The 20,251-nt window shown below is 46.9% G+C and overlaps 1 protein-coding gene across 1 annotated transcript in view; it reads right to left on the bottom strand.

Annotated features, from left to right (window-relative positions):
• The window catches only part of LOC135540433 (plasma membrane calcium-transporting ATPase 2-like), a 222,071-nt gene that overhangs the window by 64,330 nt on the left and 137,490 nt on the right, over nucleotides 1-20,251 (bottom strand). The window contains 3 exon segments of the mRNA XM_064967060.1: nucleotides 1,208-1,442; nucleotides 2,701-2,807; nucleotides 3,222-3,356. Coding sequence (XP_064823132.1) covers nucleotides 1,208-1,442; nucleotides 2,701-2,807; nucleotides 3,222-3,356 — 477 coding nt within the window.

Below are 20,251 nucleotides of genomic sequence, written 5' to 3'. Positions count from 1 at the left end.
AAAACTAATTTCTATAACTTCCTCAATCTCTTTAACAATGGAGGAGTAGTAGTATAATGGAGGAGTAGTAGTATAATGGAGGAGTAGTAGTATAATGGAGGAGTAGTAGTATAATGGAGGAGTAGAAGTATAATGGAGTAGTATAATGGAGTAGTATAACAGAGGAGTAGTATTATAATGGAGGGGTATAATGGAGTAGTAGTATAATGGAGTAGTAGTAGTATAATGGAGGAGTAGTAGTATAATGGGGGAGTAGTAGTATAATGGAGAAGTAGTAGTATAATGGGGGAGTAGTAGTATAATGGAGGAGTAGTAGTATAATGGAGGAGTAGTATAATGGAGGAGTAGTAGTATAATGGAGGAGTAGTAGTATAATGGAGGAGTAGTATAATGGAGTAGTAGTAGTAGTAGTACAATGGACGAGTAGTAGTATAATGGAGTAGTAGTAGTAGTATAATGGAGGAGTAGTAGTATAATGGAGTAGTAGTATAATGGAGGAGTAGTAGTATAATGGAGGACTAGTAGTATAATGTAGGAGTAGTAGTAAAATGGAAGAGTAGTAGTATAATGGAGGAGTAGTAGTATAATGGAGGAGTAGTAGTAAAATGGAGGAGTAGTAGTATAATGGGGGAGTAGTAGTATAATGGAGGAGTAGTATTATAATGGAGGAGTAGAATAATGGAGTAGTATAATGGAGGAGTAGAATAATGGAGTAGTATAACAGAGGAGTAGTATTATAATGGAGGGTTCTCTATCCCGACCACACACGGCCTACCTCTAGTCTGACGGGTCCTCTATCCTGACCACACACAGCCTACCTCTGGTCTTACAGGTCCTCCATCCTGACCACACACAGCCTACCTCTGGTCTTACAGGTCCTCCATCCTGACCACACACAGCCTACCTCTGGTCTGACAGGGTCCTCTATCCTGACCACACACAGCCTACCTCTGGTCTGACGGGTCCTCTATCCTGACCACACACAGCCTACCTCTGGTCTGACAGGTCCTCTATCCTGACCACACACAGCCTACCTCTGGTCTGACGGGTCCTCCATCCTGACCACACACAGCCTACCTCTGGTCTGACAGGGTCCTCTATCCTGACCACACACAGCCTACCTCTGGTCTGACGGGTCCTCTATCCTGACCACACACAGCCTACCTCTGGTCTGACAGGTCCTCTATATTGACCACACACAGCCTACCTCTGGTCTGACAGGGTCCTCTATCCCAACCACACAGACTGCCGTCAGCTCATTGAGAATGTCGTTCTCGTTGTCCCAGAGGGGTTCTGGGTCGGCAGGGAAGTCACGGTACGCCACGCAGATGGTCCGCAGCCCGTCACACGCCATCGGCTCGATCACCTTCTTCACCATCTCGTCCTTGTCCCGGGGACGGAACACCCGCGGCTCGCCTTCCTGGTTCAGGATCTTAGTACACCTGGGAGGGGGGTTGGGGTTAGAAAGGTTAAAGATCAGGGGTGCCACAATACGATAACAAGCACAGGTAAAGCCTTGGGTAGATCAGTGACGAACATCATAAATTCAGTGTTTGTAGCTGCAATCAATCCCCCAAATCAACCACCTAGCTCCTTAGGGCCTCTGCTAAGGAGATCTTAGAGGATTGTCAGATCTCAACTAGTGCATAGCGAGTAGAGCCTAGAGCTTAGAGCCTAGAGGGTAGAGCCTAGGGGGTAGAGGCTAGGGGGTAGAGCCTAGAGGGTAGGGGGTAGAGTCTAGAAGCTAGAGCCTAGGGGGTAGAGGGTAGAGGCTAGAGACTAGGGGGTAGAGCCTAGAGGCTAGAGGGTAGAGTCTAGAGCCTAGGGGGTAGAGGCTAGAGCCTAGAGGGTAGAGGGTAGAGGCTAGGGGGTAAAGGCTACAGGGTAGAGGCTATGGGGTAGATCCTAGTGGCTAGAGGGTAGAGCCTAGAGGGTAGAGCCTAGAGGGTAGAGTCTAGAGGGTAGAGGCTAGAGGGCTAGAGTCTAGAGGGTAGAGTCTAGAGGCTACAGGGTAGAGCCTAGAGGGTAGAGTCTAGAGGGTAGAGCCTAGAAGGTAGAGGGTAGATCCTAGAGGGTAGAGGGCAGAGCCTAGAGGCTAGAGGGTAGAGGACTAGAGCCTAGAGGGTAGAGGGCTAGAGCCTAGAGGCTAGAGCCTAGAGGGTAGAGTCTAGAGGGTAGAGCCTAGAGGGTAGAGCCTAAAGGGTAGAGCCTAGAGGATAGAGTCTAGAAGGTAGAGTCTAGAGGGTAGAGCCTAGAGGGTAGAGCCTAGAGGGTAGAGCCTAGAGTCTAGAGGGTAGAGGGCTAGAGTCTAGTCTAGAGGCTACAGGGTAGAGCCTAGAGGGTAGAGTCTAGAGGGTAGAGCCTAGAAGGTAGAGGGTAGATCCTAGAGGGTAGAGGGCAGAGCCTAGAGGCTAGAGGGTAGAGGACTAGAGCCTAGAGGGTAGAGGGCTAGAGCCTAGAGGGTAGAGCCTAGAGGGTAGAGCCTAGAGGGTAGAGCCTAGAGGGTAGAGGGCTAGAGTCTAGAGGGTAGAGGGGTAGAGCCTAGAGGGTAGAGCCTAGAGGGTAGAGCCTAGAGGGTAGAGCCTAGAGGGTAGAGTCTAGAAGGTAAGAGTCTAGAGGGTAGAGGCTGCTTTCCTTTCTGGATACAGCGCTGGAAACTGAAGACATCTATGGTATCACATCCAGCTGTTAACCACTCACTTCTTCAGGACGATCTCAGAGGCTCCCTTGCTGTACATCCTGAAGCTGCCGTCTGAGAGTTTGATGACAGTGGACATGGACTTCCTGGCCGAGTTGAAGGTGTACACCTGGTACAATCAGAATTAGAATTCAGAATAAGGATTAGAGACGGAATTAGAATTGGAGACAGAATTCTGTCTCTAATTCTGTCTCTAATTCTAATTAGAGTTAGAGACAGAATTAGAGTTTGAGACAGAATTAGAGACAGAATTAAAGTTAGAGACATAATTAGAATAAGAGACAGAATTATAGACAGAATTAGAGACATAAGAGTTAGAGACAGAATTAGAGTTAGAGACAACTTTATATATATAAAAAAACATAATCATCACCACCACTGCAACCACCACCACCACCACCATTAACACCACCACCATCACCACCACTACAACCACCACCACTACAACCACCACCACCAAAATCACCACCACTACAACCACCACCATCACCATACATATCCTAAACAATAATGGCGTGTAGACCTTGTAGAGTTTCTCCTCTGGGATCTGGTTGCGGATGGGTTGGTAGTCTCTCTTCAGGTCCAGCACCAGGCCAAGCAGGCCACACTCTGTCTTGTTACCCACCTGCATGGGCAGACCACCCTCCTTGGTGGCAGGCTGGGGAGATGGAGAGAGGGACAGATACAGACCCATGGGGTGAGAAGTCAAAGTGTGTGTTTTGAGATTGACTACATTGTGAGGCTCCTCACAGGAAGAAGTGGAGGACCATCCTACTCAAGTCAATTTCAGATTTTGTAAATAATGAAACATTAAAAAAGTTATCCTTTTTTAGATAGAACTATACATCACCAAATAAAGGATTAAAACACTGTTTTGCATTGAAGGTGTACAGTAGCCTCAACAGCCCTCTGTAGGGTAGCACCATTGTGTAGCCGGAGGACAGCTAGTTTCTGTCCTCCTCTGGGTACATTGACTTCAATACAAAACCTAGGAGACTCTTAGGCCTCACCCCCTTCCATAGACTTACACGGTAAGTCTATGGACGTCCTCCAACCAATCAAAACTTTTGCATTACGAACTGACATGTTGTCCATCCAATCATAGGACTAGGATCAGAGATTGAACCTAGAGTGGTGTATGGGACTTATATGTGTTGAGAAGCTTGGTGAGTTATTGGATATATTGGATAGAGATTGTGATAGTTGAGCATTTTTAGCATACAGTATTATTAAATTCAAATGAGTTTTTTCAAACTACGGGAGATGGAGGAGTTAGCTTATATATTGTTTTCTTGGTTTTAGAGTTTCTTTTTGTTTGGAGTTAGTGTAATTTATTTAAATTTGCCTTGCTAACTTTTGTAGCAAGTGCTAACGTTAGCTAGCTACCAGGGTGCAGTTGTCTCCTCCAAAATGGCTAGCTAACGTTAGCTAGCTACCAGAGTGCAGTTTTCTCCTCCAAAATAGCTAGCTAACGTTAGCTAGCTACCAGAGTGCAGTTTTCTCCTCCAAAATGGCTAGCTAACGCTAACAACAATGTAGTGGATGTTTGCTGAAGAACCCCTTTCATTGCCCAGATCAGATTCAAGCTTCTTGGAAAAATCATTGATCATGTAATGAACAAATGTCTTTGTATTCAAACTACCACAAAACAACGAGAAGGTAAGAAGAAACATGGTCACCAGAAGCTAATCGGCAAGAGTTGGCTTTTACTTAGGGATCACGATGAGAGAGAAAGTTCAGATAACAAGGGCAACTACAAGGAGCTCGAAGAGGTAATTGCGCGTTACGATGCTTTACTTGTATGAAAGGTCTGACAAGGAGGAGGCTATAGCTGGATATGTCTCCCTCTTCAATCTAGGGGTGACTGAAGCCTGTTTGATTGAAGCGGGGTACACGGGTCCCCCTCCTATCCCGCTTCCATCCCCATCAATCTCTGCAGTTGGTTACATTCCCTAAAGCCCAAGTCAGGCCTTTCACACTGGGCAGATGGTTGGACAGATCAGGCCTTTCACACTGGGCAGATGGATGGACAGATCAGGCCTGTCTCACTGGGCAGATGGTTGGACAGATCAGGCCTTTCACACTGGGCAGATGGATGGACAGATCAGGCCTTTCACACTGGGCAGATGGATGGACAGATCAGGCCTGTCTCACTGGGCAGATGGTTGGACAGATCAGGCCTTTCACACTGGGCAGATGGATGGACAGATCAGGCCTTTCACACTGGGCAGATGGATGGACAGATCAGGCCTGTCTCACTGGGCAGATGGTTGGACAGATCAGGCCTTTCACACTGGGCAGATGGATGGACAGATCAGGCCTGTCTCACTGGGCAGACAGGGGTCCTGGGATGGACAAATCAGGCCTGTCTCACTGGGCAGACAGGGGTCCTGGGATGGACAGATCAGGCCTGTCTCACTGGGCAGACAGGGGTCCTGGGATGGACAGATCAGGCCTGTCTCACTGGGCAGACAGGGGTCCTGGGATGGACAGATCAGGCCTGTTTCACTGGGCAGACAGGGGTCCTGGGATGGACAGATCAGGCCTGTCTCACTGGGCAGACAGGGGTCCTGGGATGGACAGATCAGGCCTGTCTCACTGGACAGACAGGGGTCCTGGGATGGACAGATCAGGCCTGTCTCACTGGACAGACAGGGGTCCTGGGATGGACAGATCAGGCCTGTCTCACTGGACAGACAGGGGTCCTGGGATGGACAGATCAGGCCTGTCTCACTGGGCAGACAGGGGTCCTGGGATGGACAGATCAGGCCTGTTTCACTGGACAGACAGGGGTCCTGGGATGGACAGATCAGGCCTGTCTCACTGGGCAGACAGGGGTCCTGGGATGGACAGATCAGGCCTGTCTCACTGGACAGACAGGGGTCCTGGGATGGACAGATCAGGCCTGTCTCACTGGGCAGACAGGGGTCCTGGGATGGACAGATCAGGCCTGTCTCACTGGACAGACAGGGGTCCTGGGATGGACAGATCAGGCCTGTCTCACTGGGCAGACAGGGGTCCTGGGATGGACAGATCAGGCCTGTCTCACTGGGCAGACAGGGGTCCTGGGATGGACAGATCAGGCCTGTCTCACTGGGCAGACAGGGGTCCTGGGATGGACAGATCAGGCCTGTCTCACTGGGCAGATGGATGGACAGATCAGGCCTGTCTCACTGGGCAGACAGGGGTCCTGGGATGGACAGATCAGGCCTGTCTCACTGGACAGACAGGGGTCCTGGGATGGACAGATCAGGCCTGTCTCACTGGACAGACAGGGGTCCTGGGATGGACAGATCAGGCCTGTCTCACTGGACAGACAGGGGTCCTGGGATGGACAGATCAGGCCTGTCTCACTGGACAGACAGGGGTCCTGGGATGGACAGATCAGGCCTGTCTCACTGGGCAGACAGGGGTCCTGGGATGGACAGATCAGGCCTGTCTCACTGGGCAGACAGGGGTCCTGGGATGGACAGATCAGGCCTGTCTCCCTGGGCAGACAGGGGTCCTGGGATGGACAGATCAGGCCTGTCTCCCTGGGCAGACAGGGGTCCTGGGATGGACAGATCAGGCCTGTCTCACTGGGCAGACAGGGGTCCTGGGATGGACAGATCAGGCCTGTCTCCCTGGGCAGACAGGGGTCCTGGGATGGACAGATCAGGCCTGTCTCACTGGGCAGACAGGGGTCCTGGGATGGACAGATCTCAGTCATTCACTTTTATGTGATATAATATCACATTACCTTACTTTGTGCTGTTTTGTTTTCAAGCATTCGGGCAGGATATGAGTTTTACAAATTGTTTGAACTATGTCTCACCATAGTTTACTATGTGAATCTATGTCTCACCATAGTTTACTATGTGAATCAATGTCTCACCATAGTTTACTATGTAAATCTATGTCTCACCATAGTTTACTATGTAAATCAATGTCTCACCATAGTTTACTATGTGAATCTATGTCTCACCATAGTTTACTATGTAAATCTATGTCTCACCATAGTTTACTATGTGAATCTATGTCTCACCATAGTTTACTATGTAAATCTATGTCTCACCATAGTTTACTATGTGAATCTATGTCTCACCATTATTTCTCACCTTTATTTCTCATGATGTCACACCCTGACCATAGTTTGCTTTGTATGTTTCTATGTTTTGGTTGGTCAGGGTGTGATCTGAGTGGGCATTCTAAAAAGGCATTCCATGTTACATGTCTAGTTTGTCTATTTCTATGTTTGGCCTGATATGGTTCTCAATCAGAGGCAGGTGTTAGTCATTGTCTCTGATTGGGAACCATATTTAGGTAGCCTGTTTGGTGTTGGGTTTTGTGGGTGATTGTTCCTGTCTCTGTGTTTGCACCAGATAGGGCTGTTTTGGGTTTTCACAGTTCTTGTTTTGTTAGTCTATTCATGTGTAGTTGCTTTATTAAAGAACCATGAATAATAACCACGCTGCGTTTTGGTCCGCCTCTCCTTCATGAGTGTTCATGTTGATCAATATTTTGGCTGCTTGTAAATGATTAATTAAATGTCTGATTTAAGATACATTCAATTCTGAACATATTGTAATTACTAACGATAATGCAGAGGCATCAATAAATTGTCCAGTTCTCTTGTTTTCATGTCCCTTACGTCTAAGCTTCTACTCAGGCTTTACTCATTCTGCTGAAGTGAATATAGTGAACTGTATTCTGTAATTAGTTACACAACAGTAGAAATGCATTTTACTGCTGTTTGTCTGACAGTCCATGATCATCTCTGATGTAATAAACACATTTAGCAGAGATAATGTGGTGAGAGGTATACTATTTTTTTTATTTCTTTTTTTTTACCTTTATTTAACTAGGCAAGTCAGTTAAGAACAAATTCTTATTTTCAATGGCGGCCTCGGAACAGTGGGTTAACTGCCTGTTCAGGGGCAGGACGACAGATTTGTACCTTGTCAGCTCGGGGATTTGAACTTGCAACCTTTCGGATACTAGTCCAACGCTCTAACCACTAGGCTACCCGGCCGCACCGTTTAACTGGTCATCAATGACATGTGGCCCATTGTTTTACCTGGTCATCAATGATATGTGGCAACAAGCACAAGGGGCGTTTCAAAGAGCTGTCAGTCAAGACGAGCTCATGAATATAAGCTCCCCGCCCACTCAGACTGTTCTTTCAGGCTTCCCGATAGAGATTAGAAAAAAAGGTACAATTTCTTTAAAATTCTGAGTATTTTCATAGAGTAAAATAATATAGTGGGTTATGTTTTCAAGGGATATTTTTACGTGGAAAATAAAATGACTGTGTGGGACCTTTAAATGAGTTGAGGCCAGTAGTCTGTATGTAATATCAATATATTACTAAGTTGCTATCCTGTCAGTCGTTACAGTAGTAAGGAGTGTTTCACATCTACATTAACCACATCATCTGATTATTTGTCTCTGCTGAAATTAAACCATCAAGTGATAATGGTTTATTTTCATAATTAGAAGAACAAAACTTCTCTCTTTCATAATTTCCTTAAACAATTAAAAGCAAATTTACCAACATCTTGGAAAATTTATATTTATGGTTTTGTAAAGAAACTCTTCAAATATAATTGAGTCACTGTTCAAAGATCTGACGACTGCAGCATCTTACAAGTGTATTGGTTTGGTGGCTAGTGGCTCTTGACCCCAATACTGCAGCATCCTACCATTTATTGTGGTTCTATGCTTTAAATTTGGAGATTTGAAGAGGAGATTTGAAGCGGAGATTTGTAGTGGAGATTTGAAGCAGAGATTTGTAGTGGAGATTTGTAGTGGAGATTTGTAGTGGAGATTTGTAGTGGAGATTTGAAGCGGAGATTTGTAGTGGAGAGTTGAAGCGGAGATTTGTAGTGGAGATTTGTAGTGGAGATTTGTAGTGGAGATTTGTAGTGGAGATTTGTAGTGGAGATTTGTAGTGGAGATTTGTAGTGGAGATTTGTAGTGGAGATTTGTAGTGGAGATTTGTAGTGGAGATTTGTAGTGGAGAGTTGAAGCGGAGATTTGTAGTGGAGATTTGTAGTGGAGATTTGTAGTGGAGATTTGTAGTGGAGATTTGTAGTGGAGATTTGTAGTGGAGATTTGTAGTGGAGATTTGTAGTGGAGAGTTGAAGCGGAGATTTGTAGTGGAGATTTGTAGTGGAGATTTGTAGTGGAGAGTTGTAGTGGAGATTTGTAGTGGAGATTTGTAGTGGAGATTTGTAGTGGAGAGTTGTAGTGGAGTGAAAAAGGTACCGGTAGGTTGCTTAACCTCCATTTTGCAGTACAGAGGTTAGAGTTTTCAATGTGAAGGGCAAGTACTCAAACAGTAGAAAATGTCAGTTTGTATCGTGTTGGTCGAAACACAGGGCCACTTCAGCCCCTCAGCGAGTGATGTTGGCATCTGGGTTTAACAACAGCGTGCTGTTTTACACGTGTGTGTTAGCTAGCCACGACAAGGACAAGAGACAGCAACACATACTGTCCTTTCCAATACTGTCACAGTGCCTCTTCGGATTGAGCTCTACTTCTGCAGAGCCTCACTGTGCGTGCGTGCGTGCGTGTGTGTGTGTGTGTGTGTGTGTGTGTGTGTGTGTGTGTGTGTGTGTGTGTGTGTGTGTGTGTGTGTGTGTGTGTGTGTGTGTGTGCGTGTGGAAGACTCAGACAGGATACATCAAAACACTGTGATTGTAATGTGAAGATGAGGCTGCTGGTTCTATCGTCCCCAGCCGTCAGCAGCACTGTCTATCACTGAGAAGGTGCTGTCAACGATGACACCGTCCTCTGCTTAGTGTTGAAACTATCTATCAGCCTCCATGATCCTCTGTCTGTCTCAAAAGAATAATTATTCATATTAGCTGCCTTAGCCATCTAAAAATAATTTCAAAAGCTTGCTAATGCGTGAACAGTATAATTGTTGTTTTATGTCTGTATCTCGGTAATGTATCAGTATCTACAGTATGTTACTGTATCAGTATCTACAGTATGTTACTGTATCAGTATCTACAGTATGTTACTGTATCAGTATCTACAGTATGTTACTGTATCAGTATCTACAGTATGTTATTGTATCTGTATCTACAGTATCTACAGTATGTTACTGTATCAGTATCTACAGTATGTTACTGTATCAGTATCTACAGTATGTTACTGTATCAGTATCTACAGTATGTTACTGTATCAGTATCTACAGTATGTTATTGTATCTGTATCTACAGTATCTACAGTATGTTACTGTATCAGTATCTACAGTTCCGGTTCCGGTTGGAGCGAGCGGTCGCATCTACACTTCGGTCCGCAGGTAGTATAACTTTTTATTACATTTCGTTATAGTACAACGGTTTGATTTGTCTAATCTTAGCAATTTCTTCTTAGCTAGCTACATAGCCGTCTTTGTATCAACGATAATTGCATAATTATCGTATTTCGTCGTCCTAACGTATCTGCCCAGCAGCTAGCTAAGCAGCTAGCTTACATCCACTGTCCACCAGCACTGTAGAAACTATTACACTCAACTGAACGACTCGATTAGCGTAGTGTCAGCTAGCTACATAGTTGTCTTCGCTGTCTTCGTATCCAAGATAATTGTGCAGTTTAGAGTGTGTAGACTTAGAGTGATTATCTTAATTTACCGAGGTTAGCTAGCCAGCTATTTGTCGTCCTTAACGTAGGAAATGCTGCTAGCTAGCTAGCCAACAGCTAGCCAACCTCTACCGAATTGAACTCCAACTACCCGGTCAACATTCCACGTCGCTCCACAGGTAGTATCACATTTTCATTTCACTTCATTACAGTACAACGGTTTGATTTGTCTGATCGTAGCTAGCCAGCTACATAGCCGTCTTTGTATCTAAGACAATTGTGTAGTCTAGAGCGATTTTCTAGGTTAGCTGGCCAGCTATTGTCGTTCTTTTAACGTAGCTAGCCAGCTAGCCCCCGAATAGCAGCACTGTAGTAACTATTACAGTACAACAGTTTGTTTTGTTTGATCGTAGCTAGCTAGCTACATAGCCGTCTTTGTATCTAAGACAATTGTGTAGCCTAGAGCGATTTTCTAGGTTAGCTGGCCAGCTATTGTCGTTCTTTTAACGTAGCTAGCCAGCTAGCCCCCGAATAGCAGCACTGTAGTAACTATTACAGTACAACGGTTTGTTTTGTTTGATCGTAGCTAGCTAGCTACATAGCCGTCTTTGTATCTAAGACAATTGTGTAGCCTAGAGCGATTTTCTAGGTTAGCTAGCCAGCTATTGTCGTTCTTTTGAGGTAACGTAACGCAATCAACCTGCTAGCTAGCCAGCTAGCCCCCGAATAGCAGCACTGTAGAAACTATTACACTCGACGGAACGACTTGATTAGTGTAGTGTCAATATCGCAGCCACTACCAGCTAGCCTACTCCAGCAGTACTGTATCATTTCAATCATTTTAGTCAATAAGATTCTTGCTACGTAAGCTTAACTTTCTGAACATTCGAGACGTGTAGTCCACTTGTCATTCCAATCTCCTTTGCATTAGCGTAGCCTCTTCTGTACCCTGTCAACTATGTGTCTATCTATCCCTGTTCTCTCCTCTCTGCACAGACCATACAAACGCTCCACACCGCGTGGCCGCGGCCACCCTAATCTGGTGGTCCCAGCGCACACGACCCACGTGGAGTTCCTGGTCTCCGGTAGCCTCTGGAACTGCCGATCTGCGGCCAACAAGGCAGAGTTCATCTCAGCCTATGCCTCCCTCCAGTCCCTCGACTTCCTGGCACTGACGGAAACATGGATCACCACAGATAACACTGCTACTCCTACTGCTCTCTCTTCGTCCGCCCACGTGTTCTCGCACACCCCGAGAGCTTCTGGTCAGCGGGGTGGTGGCACCGGGATCCTCATCTCTCCCAAGTGGTCATTCTCTCTCTCCCCTTACCCATCTATCTATCGCCTCCTTTGAATTCCATGCTGTCACAGTTACCAGCCCTTTCAAGCTTAACATCCTTATCATTTATCGCCCTCCAGGTCCCCTCGGAGAGTTCATCAATGAGCTTGATGCCTTGATAAGCTCCTTTCCTGAGGACGGCTCACCTCTCACAGTCCTGGGCGACTTTAACCTCCCCACGTCTACCTTTGACTCATTCCTCTCTGCCTCCTTCTTTCCACTCCTCTCCTCTTTTGACCTCACCCTCTCACCTTCCCCCTACTCACAAGGCAGGCAATACGCTCGACCTCATCTTTACTAGATGCTGTTCTTCCACTAACCTCATTGCAACTCCCCTCCAAGTCTCCGACCACTACCTTGTATCCTTTTCCCTCTCGCTCTCATCCAACACTTCCCACACTGCCCCTACTCGGATGGTATCGCGCCGTCCCAACCTTCGCTCTCTCTCCCCCGCTACTCTCTCCTCTTCCATCCTATCATCTCTTCCCTCTGCTCATACCTTCTCCAACCTTTCTCCTGATTCTGCCTCCTCAACCCTCCTCTCTTCCCTTTCTGCATCCTTTGACTCTCTATGTCCCCTATCCTCCAGGCCGGCTCGGTCCTCCCCTCCCGCTCCGTGGCTCGATGACTCATTGCGAGCTCACAGAACAGAGCTCCGGGCAGCCGAGCGGAAATGGAGGAAAACTCGCCTCCCTGCGGACCTGGCATCCTTTCACTCCCTCCTCTCTACATTTTCCTCCTCTGTCTCTGCTGCTAAAGCCACTTTCTACCACTCTAAATTCCAAGCATCTGCCTCTAACCCTAGGAAGCTCTTTGCCACCTTCTCCTCCCTCCTGAATCCTCCTCCCCCTCCCCCCCCTCCTCCCTCTCTGCAGATGACTTCGTCAACCATTTTGAAAAGAAGGTCGATGACATCCGATCCTGGTTTGCTAAGTCAAACGACACCGCTGGTTCTGCTCACACTGCCCTACCCTGTGCTCTGACCTCTTTCTCCCCTCTCTCTCCAGATGAAATCTCGCTTCTTGTGACGGCCGGCCGCCCAACAACCTGCCCGCTTGACCCTATCCCCTCCTCTCTTCTCCAGACCATTTCCGGGGACCTTCTCCCTTACCTCACCTCGCTCATCAACTCATCCCTGACCGCTGGCTACGTCCCTTCCGTCTTCAAGAGAGCGAGAGTTGCACCCCTTCTGAAAAAACCTACACTCGATCCCTCCGATGTCAACAACTACAGACCAGTATCCCTTCTTTCTTTTCTCTCCAAAACTCTTGAACGTGCCGTCCTTGGCCAGCTCTCCCGCTATCTCTCTCAGAATGACCTTCTTGATCCAAATCAGTCAGGTTTCAAGACTAGTCATTCAACTGAGACTGCTCTTCTCTGTATCACGGAGGCGCTCCGCACTGCTAAAGCTAACTCTCTCTCCTCTGCTCTCATCCTTCTAGACCTATCGGCTGCCTTCGATACTGTGAACCATCAGATCCTCCTCTCCACCCTCTCCGAGTTGGGCATCTCCGGCGCGGCCCACGCTTGGATTGCGTCCTACCTGACAGGTCGCTCCTACCAGGTGGCGTGGCGAGAATCTGTCTCCTCGCCACGCGCTCTCACCACTGGTGTCCCCCAGGGCTCTGTTCTAGGCCCTCTCCTATTCTCGCTATACACCAAGTCACTTGGCTCTGTCATAACCTCACATGGTCTCTCCTATCATTGCTATGCAGACGACACACAATTAATCTTCTCCTTTCCCCCTTCTGATGACCAGGTGGCGAATCGCATCTCTGCATGTCTGGCAGACATATCAGTGTGGATGACGGATCACCACCTCAAGCTGAACCTCGGCAAGACGGAGCTGCTCTTCCTCCCGGGGAAGGACTGCCCGTTCCATGATCTCGCCATCACGGTTGACAACTCCATTGTGTCCTCCTCCCAGAGCGCTAAGAACCTTGGCGTGATCCTGGACAACACCCTGTCGTTCTCAACCAACATCATGGCGGTGGCCCGTTCCTGTAGGTTCATGCTCTACAACATCCGCAGAGTACGACCCTGCCTCACACAGGAAGCGGCGCAGGTCCTAATCCAGGCACTTGTCATCTCCCGTCTGGATTACTGCAACTCGCTGTTGGCTGGGCTCCCTGCCTGTGCCATTAAACCCCTACAACTCATCCAGAACGCCGCAGCCCGTCTGGTGTTCAACCTTCCCAAGTTCTCTCACGTCACCCCGCTCCTCCGCTCTCTCCACTGGCTTCCAGTTGAAGCTCGCATCCGCTACAAGACCATGGTGCTTGCCTACGGAGCTGTGAGGGGAACGGCACCGCAGTACCTCCAGGCTCTGATCAGGCCCTGCACCCAAGCAAGGGCACTGCGTTCATCCACCTCTGGCCTGCTCGCCTCCCTACCATTGAGGAAGTACAGTTCCCGCTCAGCCCAGTCAAAACTGTTCGCTGCTCTGGCCCCCCAATGGTGGAACAAACTCCCTCACGACGCCAGGACAGCGGAGTCAATCACCACCTTCCGGAGACACCTGAAACCCCACCTCTTCAAGGAATACCTAGGATAGGATAAGTAATCCTTCTCACCACCCCCCCTTAATGATTTAGATGCACTATTGTAAAGTGGCTGTTCCACTGGATGTCAGAAGGTGAATTCACCAATTTGTAAGTCGCTCTGGATAAGAGCGTCTGCTAAATGACTTAAATGTAAATGTAAATGTACAGTATGTTACTGTATCAGTATCTACAGTATGTTACTGTATCAGTATCTACAGTATGTTACTCTATCTGTATCTACAGTATGTTACTGTATCAGTATCTACAGTATGTTACTGTATCAGTATCTACAGTATGTTACTGTATCTGTATCTACAGTATGTTACTGTATCAGTATCTACAGTATGTTACTGTATCAGTATCTACAGTATGTTACTCTATCTGTATCTACAGTATGTTACTCTATCTGTATCTACAGTATGTTACACTATCTGTATCTACAGTATGTTACACTATCTGTATCGACATTATGTTACTCTATCTGTATCTACAGTATGTTACTCTATCTGTATTTACAGTATGTTACTCTATCTGTATCTACAGTATCATTTACATTTAAGTCATTTAGCAGACGCTCTTATCCAGAGCGACTTACAAATTGGTGAATTCACCTTCTGACATCCAGTGGAACAGCCACTTTACAATAGTGCATCTAAATCATTAAGGGGGGGGGTGGTGAGAAGGATTACTTATCCTATCCTAGGTATTCCTTGAAGAGGTGGGGTTTCAGGTGTCTCCGGAAGGTGGTGATTGACTCCGCTGTCCTGGCGTCGTGAGGGAGTTTGTTCCACCATTGGGGGCCAGAGCAGCGAACAGTTTTGACTGGGCTGAGCGGGAACTGTACTTCCTCAATGGTAGGGAGGCGAGCAGGCCAGAGGTGGATGAACGCAGTGCCCTTGCTTGGGTGTAGGGCCTGATCAGAGCCTGGAGGTACTGCGGTGCCATTCCCCTCACAGCTCCGTAGGCAAGCACCATGGTCTTGTAGCGGATGCGAGCTTCAACTGGAAGCCAGTGGAGAGAGCGGAGGAGCGGGGTGACGTGAGAGAACTTGGGAAGGTTGAACACCAGACGGGCTGCGGCGTTCTGGATGAGTTGTAGGGGTTTAATGGCACAGGCAGGGAGCCCAGCCAACAGCGAGTTGCAGTAATCCAGACGGGAGATGACAAGTGCCTGGATTAGGACCTGCGCCGCTTCCTGTGTGAGGCAGGGTCGTACTCTGCGGATGTTGTAGAGCATGAACCTACAGGAACGGGCCACCGCCATGATGTTGGTTGAGAACGACAGGGTGTTGTCCAGGATCACGCCAAGGTTCTTAGCGCTCTGGGAGGAGGACACAATGGAGTTGTCAACCGTGATGGCGAGATCATGGAACGGGCAGTCCTTCCCCGGGAGGAAGAGCAGCTCCGTCTTGCCGAGGTTCAGCTTGAGGTGGTGATCCGTCATCCACACTGATATGTCTGCCAGACATGCAGAGATGCGATTCGCCACCTGGTCATCAGAAGGGGGAAAGGAGAAGATTAATTGTGTGTCGTCTGCATAGCAATGATAGGAGAGACCATGTGAGGTTATGACAGAGCCAAGTGACTTGGTGTATAGCGAGAATAGGAGAGGGCCTAGAACAGAGCCCTGGGGGACACCAGTGGTGAGAGCGCGTGGCGAGGAGACAGATTCTCGCCACGCCACCTGCTAGGAGCGACCTGTCAGGTAGGACGCAATCCAAGCGTGGGCCGCGCCGGAGATGCCCAACTCGGAGAGGGTGGAGAGGAGGATCTGATGGTTCAGTGTCGAAGGCAGCCGATAGGTCTAGAAGGATGAGAGCAGAGGAGAGAGAGTTAGCTTTAGCAGTGCGGAGCGCCTCCGTGATACAGAGAAGAGCAGTCTCAGTTGAATGACTAGTCTTGAAACCTGACTGATTATGTCTGAGTATGTTACTCTATCTGTATCTACAGTATGTTACTGTATCAGTATCTACAGTATGTTACTGTATCTGTATCTACAGTATGTTACTGTATCTGTATCTATAGTATGTTACTGTATCAGTATCACTTGGGGCCCAGAGAGGGGAGAGGTCAGGCTTGTCTTGTACATGTCTGGTTATATGCACAAATAGCCTGGGATATAGACAACGTGGTAATGGCCAGACAACAACACAATTAGCCTGGGATCTAGACCATGTGCAAATGGCCAGACAAGAACACAAATAGCCTGGGATCTAGACAACGTGGTAATGGCCAGACAACAATACAATTAGCCTGGGATCTAGACCACATGGTAATGGCCAGACAACAACACAATTAGCCTGGGATCTAGACCACGTGGTAATGGCCAGGCAACAACACAAATAGCCTGGGATCTAGACCACGTGGTAATGGCCAGACAACACAATTAGCCTGGGATCTAGACCACGTGGTAATGGCCAGACAACACAATTAGCCTGGGATCTAGACCATGTGGTAATGGCCAAGCAACAACACAATTAGCCTGGGATCTAGACCACGTGGTAATGGCCAGACAAGAACACAAATAGCCTGGGATCTAGACAACGTGGTAATGGCCAGACAACAATACAATTGGCCTGGGATCTAGACCACGTGGTAATAGCCAGACAACACAATTAGCCTGGGATCTAGACCATGTGGTAATGGCCAGACAACACAATTAGCCTGGGATCTAGACCATGTGGTAATGGCCAGACAGCACAATTAGCCTGGGATCTAGACCATGTGGTAATGGCCAGGCAACACAATTAGCCTGGGATCTAGACCACGTGGTAATGGCCAGGCAACAACACAATTAGCCTGGGATCTAGACCATGTGGTAATGGCCAGACAACACAATTAGCCTGGGATCTAGACCATGTGGTAATGTTCAGGCAGTAAAGCACCAACTTCTCTTTCCACTACTAACAAGAAAAGGACCAATCCGTCTTCAGAGGATCTGTTAGTCTGCCCTCTCTCAGTCTGATTCCCCAATGCTCTACCGCTGACACAGTCCTGTCTGGTGTGACTGTTCTGTAGTCACACCGCTGACACAGTCCTGTCTGGTGTGAATGTTCTGTAGTCACACCGCTGACACAGTCCTGTCTGGTGTGAATGTTCTGTAGTCACACCGCTGACACAGTCCTGTCTATCCACGTAATCATCAATGATTCAGCCTGGCCTAGGAGACTAGATTATTACAGCGTTTGAGTTGGCTGCTCCAGCCACTCCGTCCTGTCTAGCCATTGACCCCCGAGGTGAGAGCAGGTTACAGAGCAGATGGGAAACAGGAGACAACCAGGCTCAGAGTTCAGAATACAAATTAACACAATAAGAGTCAGGATATCAATCATCACCTCTGACCCCTAACAGTAAACCCCAGGTTCTATTTCAGAAGATAATCATTACCTCTGAACCCCTACACCTCTCTGCAGCTAGCCGCATCCCAGAGGCTTCAGAACCTCACAGCTAGAACAATGGACATTTTGAGGACATCTCAACCTCTACAAAGATCGCACAGGGTATGCATTTATGACATCCTCAGCTTAACTCAGTCTCAGAACACCACTCTGCAGGCCCTTTGAGGCCTCATCCTGTTCTGACTGGCTCGATGAGCTGAGAGAGGAGGATCTCAGTTTACATAATGGCTCTGGTCTCTCTAGACTGCCAAAGAAGGCTTTGATAACGACACAGAGAAAAGCCTGTAATATTTCCAATTCCTCTTAAACTTGCGTCAGTCAGCAGGGATCTAACTATTGTTCTGTACGCACATCAAATGACTCCTTCTCCTACAAGCCTCTGGTTCCCACAGTCTGCCCAGCAACTAACATAACTACATCCCCCAGAGGTCTCTATGTTTCTGTTCTGTTGGAAATCCATCCCCCAGTATCCTATGCTTCTCTCAGTACCAGTAGGACTCTTATTCTGTGCCTTCATCCAACTACATCCCCCAGAAACCCTTGCTTCCCACAGCTGCCCAGAAACCAAGATGACTCCATACCTCAGAGGCCTCTGTTGTTCTGTTCTGTTAGAACTCCATCCCCCAGAAGCCTCTGCTTTCCCCAGCCTGCATAGCACCAGTAGGACTGTCTTGATAACAGGATATTATGTAATCGCTGGTGTGGACTGAGTCATCACATGATAGAGACTCTCTGACTCTCTTTCTTTTTTCTTCTTTTTTCTGTCTGTCTGTCTGTCTGTCTGTCTGTCTCCCTCTCTCGCTCTCTCTGCATCTATCTCTCTGTCTTCTAAACCACCTTGAAAAATGATGTCTGAAAGTTTTTGTGCGGTTTGGGTGATTGATATGTAGAGTAAGTTTATAATTAATTTCCTCCTCCCAAATCCCTCCCACTAACTGAGGAAATATACTTCTTCCTTTTCTCAACGCAGGAAGTTGTCCTAATTTTACATTTCCTGTATACTGTTGTGTAAGAATGAGGTGTGCACTACTTTAGACCAGGCCCATTGGGAATAGGTTGCCATTTGGGAAGTAGAATACTGTTTATGAAGAAAAGGCAGCAGGCAGAAAAATAGGAAACAGATTTTAAACTATGAAATTGACCGTTTTTTTTTGTCAATAGATTCAGACACGTACATCTCTGTAGTATTCTGAGTTAATGTGGGTTCGTTCTCTCTGTGAACAGGTTCTATTAACTCTACCAGGTTACCAGTGGGGCGGCAGGGTAGCCTAGTGGTTAGAGCATTGGATTGGTAACCAAAAGGGTGCAAGTTCAAATCCCTGAGCTGACAAGGTACAAATCTGTCATTCTGCCCCTGAATAGGCAGTTAACCCACTGTTCCTAGGCCGCCATTGAAAATAAGAATGTGTTCTTAACTGACTTGCCTAGTTAACTAAAGGTAAAATAAAAAAAAATACTACAGTACAAAGTAGGATCAATGAGTTAGCCAGCTAACATGCCCAAATATTCATGAAATATTTTTTTTTTATGAAGATAAGCTGAAAATTGACATGGTCTAATTGAATCAAGAACGAAAAACGTATATCCAAGTTTAGCTTTTTTTTTTAACAAATCAGAGAATCAATAGTTATTTCTGGCTAACTCATTGATCCTGCTTTGTAGTATATCTGTCAGGCTGAGAACCGGCTCTCCAGACCAGACTACTGTCGGGCGACAGTTTGATGGACGATGAGAGAGGAGATTAACATTATAAATCTGCTTCACTAATTAAACCAACTTGCATTTTACTACTTCCTCATCTGAGTTCATTCCTCCACAGACTAGTGGCTAGAGCTCAACTTGTGTTTTTCTAGATAAACAACACCAACAACAGCAACAACAAAAACAACAGCAACATCATCAACAGCAACAACAAAAACAACAAAAACAACAGCAACATCAGCAACAACAACAACAGCAACAACAAAAACAACAACAACAACAGCAGCAGCAACAACAACAGCAGCAACAACAACAACAGCAACAACAACAGCAACAACAACATCAACAACAACAACAAAAACAACAACAACAACAGTAACAACAACAACAACAACAAAAACTACAGCAGCAGCAGCAGCAACAACAACAGCAACAACAACAGCAACAACAACAGCAACAACAACAACATCAACATCAACAACAACAACATCAACAACAGAAAAAAAACAGCAGCAGCAACAACAACAACAGAAACAGCAACAACAACAACAGCAACAACATCAACAACAGCAACAACATCAACAACAACAACAGCAGCAGCAGCAACAACAACAACAACATTTACTGGTAATTCTCGTAACCCAGAACTAAACGTTGAATGTGCAGACCATAATTAATAGGCTGTATTTGGTTATTATGTATGAACAAGCTGTGTACTCTCATTCAGGAATGTAGGTCATTACTTTAGAATTCCATTCATTACATGACTGTTCGTTTCTAAAGCATGTCAATGATTATATTTGAAAATAGGACTCTGCAACTTTAGGACAAACCGTCCAGAAGAGAGATAGACACGGCTACAGCAAGCACCTTGAGGACAAACCTTCTAGAAGAGAGATAGACACGGCTACAGCAAGCACCTTGAGGACAAACCGTCCAGAAGAGAGATAGACACGGCTACAGTAAGCACCTTGAGGACAAACCGTCCAGAAGAGAGATAG

Source organism: Oncorhynchus masou, chromosome 5 (genome assembly GCF_036934945.1).
Source record: "Oncorhynchus masou masou isolate Uvic2021 chromosome 5, UVic_Omas_1.1, whole genome shotgun sequence".
Classification (NCBI taxonomy): domain Eukaryota; kingdom Metazoa; phylum Chordata; class Actinopteri; order Salmoniformes; family Salmonidae; genus Oncorhynchus; species Oncorhynchus masou.
This window is presented reverse-complemented; position numbering and strand designations above follow the sequence as displayed.